The sequence below is a fragment of the Telmatherina bonti genome (assembly GCF_933228915.1).
Source record: "Telmatherina bonti genome assembly, chromosome: 22".
In the NCBI taxonomy this organism is placed as follows: Eukaryota; Metazoa; Chordata; class Actinopteri; order Atheriniformes; family Telmatherinidae; genus Telmatherina; species Telmatherina bonti.
Genome location: NC_136631.1, coordinates 5,426,877 through 5,431,493, shown reverse-complemented (window position 1 = coordinate 5,431,493; position 4,617 = coordinate 5,426,877). Strand labels below are relative to the sequence as shown.

The 4,617-nt window shown below is 44.0% G+C and overlaps 1 protein-coding gene across 1 annotated transcript in view; it reads left to right on the top strand.

Moving 5' to 3' along the window:
* Window positions 1-391: 391 nt before the first annotated feature.
* The window catches only part of gpr68 (G protein-coupled receptor 68), a gene marked incomplete at both ends in the record, with an annotated part of 12,235 nt that continues 8,009 nt past the window's right edge, over window positions 392-4,617 (top strand). Inside the window, 2 exons of the mRNA XM_079262326.1 lie at window positions 392-400; window positions 611-682. Of these exons, the coding sequence (XP_079118452.1) occupies window positions 392-400; window positions 611-682 (81 nt within the window). The remainder of the gene's footprint in view (window positions 401-610; window positions 683-4,617) is intronic.

Below are 4,617 nucleotides of genomic sequence, written 5' to 3'. Positions count from 1 at the left end.
ACGGATCAAAAATCAGTGTAATGTTGTGATCACATTTGCGTCTATTGGGTTGAAATTATTTCAGTAATGACATTATTTGGTAGTTTTTATAGGTTAGATTTGAGGAAAAAACTTAATAAAAATGTGTTTATTGCAGTTTTTAGACATTTATTAAGTAAATTAAGCAACAGACACGTCACCCAAAAAACAACTGGATTTAGTTTGTTTTATAAAAATTAACTCATTTTGTGTTTAAATATTTTTGTTTAAACATGATCAAATGAACATTTAGCGGGTTGAAATCAGGTCAGTAATTACATGTTAGGTGTTTTTGATTAAACAACCTGATTAAAAAAAAGTGGGAAAATGATAAATCTGATGTTTTATAGTTTATAAAACTGAACCAGAAGAGATGACTCAGGTTAGTGTTGGATTTTTCTGCAGGTGAATAAAGTAAAAATAAAAACGTGTAAAACTTAAGAGTTTAATCCAGTTCATGTTTCCAGTTGGCTCCAAAGTTTCTGTTTTTCTTTTGCATCTAAATGTGGAATCCTGAAGAAAACTGAACTAAAGCATCACTGGTTCGGTTTTTTCTTCCCGCAGAGCTCGATTTGTCTCCGTTTCCTGCCAGATTCACGTCGTCGTCGTGCAGCTTCAAAACTACAAAGAAGACGTTTTCCCCGTGACTGAGAGGCGCTGGACGGTCTGACGTTTAGCTGTAATTACTAATAACCATCATTTTTAATAACATAATTATTTATTCAGTTTTAACACCTTCAACCACAAACGAACATTTAGCCTTCGTCTCCTTCCTGCTCGCTGCAGATAAAAGTCTTAAAGTCACAAAAATATTCTGACAGCACTACAGTGATGAATGATGATGATGTTTGGAAGCAACACTGGAGATGAAGATGAGGATATGCAACAAGTTAAATTATTTTCCTGCAGCTTTTCTACCTTTAGACTTTACAGAGTTTTGTAAATATTGTTGTTTAATGTTTGATACCAAACAAATAAAAGGATCTTTTAAACTAGTAAAAAAAACGATATTTGTATGTTTTTTAGGGTTGTTTTGTGTTCGTGTGAAGCATCGCGGTGCTCTGCAGGCTCTCTGTAAACCCTTTATGTTACAGGAAAAACCACCAGAGCAGCGCTGTGCATCACCTGCTTCTGTCCACCCGCCCACTAATGTGGCTTCTGAGTTTAACATCAGTTTCAGACTCGGTTGGCCGCGTTTCTGAACACACACACACACACACACACACACACACACACCCCGCATGAGGGCAGCTGCAGCATCACAGAAGCGAAAGTTGAAGAGGATGAAGAGTTTTCTGCTGTAATGACTGTTTCTGACTGACTAAAGATTTCTGTAAAGAGTTTGTTTGATTCTGCAGAAAAAAGCTTTTAATAAAAAAAATTTTAAACTGTTTTACTGTCATGAAGTTAAATTTCTCCATAAGATGCAATAATTTACAGCTAGGAGTAAAAATGTTCCCCTTTTTCAGATCCAGCTTCTTGTACCGAGTTGGACCCGTTTTCCTCCAGAACTGCAGGAACTGTTGGCGTCGTAGATTCATCACAACCACATCGCCACGACAACCTCCTGTCCCACCACATCGCCACGACAACCTCCTGTCCCACCACATCGCCACGACAACCTCCTGTCCCACCACATCGCCACGACAACCTCCTGTTCCACCACATCGCCACGACAACCTCCTGTCCCACCACATCGCCACGACAACCTCCTGTTCCACCACATCGCCACGACAACCTCCTGTTCCACCACATCGCCACGACAACCTCCTGTTCCACCACATCGCCACGACAACCTCCTGTCCCACCACATCGCCACGACAACCTCCTGTCCCACCACATCGCCACGACAACCTCCTGTTCCACCACATCGCCACGACAACCTCCTGTCCCACCACATCGCCACGACAACCTCCTGTCCCACCACATCGCCACGACAACCTCCTGTTCCACCACATCGCCACGACAACCTCCTGTCCCACCACATCGCCATGACAACCTCCTGTCCCACCACATCGCCACGACAACCTCCTGTCCCACCACATCGTGATGAGAATCTCACCAGTTCTGTGGCTTCATGTTCAAACTTCAACATGATGGATCAGGAATTGGCTGCTAGTCAGAACCAGATGTTTCACATCTGTCGGCAGGAACGAGCCGAGTCGCGTTTCTCCGGCAGGTTTCCTCTGAGCTTCAGATGCTTTTCGGCCGTTTCTTCACATGAAGACGATCTGGAGGGGATTTTCTTCCGTTTCACTTACATCAATCTGCATGTCGCCACAAACGACAGCTTCCTCCTGAAGCGTCGGTGGTGATGAAAGCAACAACGTGGTTCCTGTAGAGAACCAGCCTGCGGTGGAAACCAGAAGGAAGTGAAAGACGAGGAAATCAGATTTAACCCTTCACTGGCTGAGTAGAAGCCACACTAATCCGTCATTTTAACTCTTCTGCGTCGCCGTTCAGACCTCCAGAGGAAAACTCGTCTTCTCCCAACACCCATATGAAACCACAACATTTACACTTTCTCCATTTTAATTGTTAAATAAACTTCTTTCCTTATAATAACCAAATATTTAATTCAGATTATTTTAGCTCTGTAAATGTCAAACTCATTAGCTGATATGAAAGAAAGAAATAATCTGGTGTTTTACATGAAATTAGACTTTTTTTGGGACCTGTTCTAAAGAAAAAACAGTATCATGGTTTAGATCAGGAGGAGTTTAGGAGTTTCCCTGCTGCAACGCACATGGAGCACATCAGACCTAATCAGCCGACTGGTGCAGAACTGGACATCAAACTGCACCAGTCTGCTGATTAGCCACTGATTTGAATCAGGTGTGTTGCAGCAGGGAAACGCCTAACATTTGCAGGACTGTGGCACTGGAGGACCGGAGTTGCCGACCCCTGGTTTAGATATTAGACCAGGTTCTTTGTATTCATCTACATGCCGTGTGGAATAATGATCTGAATCGTCTAAAGACGTTATGTGATGTTTTGTGATTAATTTGGTCCGTTTTCAGAGCTTAGCCATCTGTCACTTGACGCAGAAAACGGAGCAGTACCACCAGAAACCATCGGGGGTGGTGTTGAGTTGCAAAGCTGAGAAAAGAAGAAGATGAGAAACCAGAAGAAGAGGACGAAGAAACCACCTAAATAAAAGCACCGGAAGATGAGAACAGCTAAAAGTTTTATTCTTCTTCTGGTGTTTTGGATGGTTGTAAACAACTTTACAGCGGCACGTGCACGCTACCAACTGGACCCGAAACTGATGTCAGAACATGGAAGTGAACTTTGAACTCAGCACTGCCCTCTAGTGGACCAACTGACTTTACTACCATGGAAACGTTCAAGATGTAACGTTGGCATGGCAACGTCAACTTCCTTCCATCCGGAGGCAGACATGAGCCTTGTGTCTGTTTTTGTTGTTTTTAAACAGGATCTGGTCTAAAGTGGTCTGACTGACCCTACTTTGGATCTTTCCAGGTGAAATAAAGGTTTCAGGAACTGTATTGATTATTGGATGTCCTCTGTAGACCAACGCAGTCCAGGATCTGGTCTACTGGTGGATCAGAAGCAGACTTTAACTATATTCAGTGCAGTTTTCAAAGCAGAGGCGGAATTTGCAACTTTTGTTTGACGCACACGCTCTGAGGCGCGTGTGGGCGCGCCGGGAGCGGGTCGCGCGCAGCGGGGCTCAGTTTGATGCGGACTGCCGGAGCGGAACGACTCGGTAAGACCTGCTTTCTCTCAGCTTCTGTCGGTGTTCAGAGCTTCTCTGAGCGGCTTGGCGCTTCTCGAACTGCACTTTGTGGGTTGGAAGCTGCAGAAACCAGCACGCTGCTGGTTCTGGGGGCTGCAGCTGGATCTGGATCATGTTCCGGACCGTGACGCCACATGGAGCTGCTGTCTGGGGAGAACTGATGCTCAGGTTATTGATTAATCTGAACTATTGAGTCAGAAAGCTTCTGACAGCGACTTTCCTGAGGAGAACCATGTTTCATTCATGAGAACATGTGAGGACATGCACTCTGCAGAGATGCTGGCAGGTGGAGCTTTAAGATCTGCTGCTGTTAAAGGAACATCAGACATGTTGCTGCTGTAGAGGAAAAGATTTATCAGTCAGTATTTAGTATTAATTTAAAGGTGTTTGGTGCTGGTGTCAGATCCACGCAGCGTGGTTTTAATCTGCCTGTTTGTGTTTTAGATTGAGTGACTGATTAACTGTCATCCATTCATTTAGAGTCAACAATTCCACTGTAGGAGGAGGAAATGTTACTGGTATTTCTCATGTCTCCCAGATATGTAACTGGTTAACCACAGGGCCACATGTAGTCATGTAGACATGGTGAAAACGACTTGAGTTTAAACTGAGCTTCAGAATGAGGAAGAACAAGGTTGTAGTTATGTGAACGCAGCATGTTGTTGGTCTGGGTCTTTACTGGGATGTTCACACAGCATCTCCAGTGTTTCCAGAGAAGAAGACAAAATGTCCAGCAGCTAAAGCCGTTCTGTCGTGTTGACATGGTGAAGTTCACACTGAGCATCAGAATGATGAGGAAAGAGATTCTGGTGCCTGAACGTAGCATGTTGGTGGCAGTG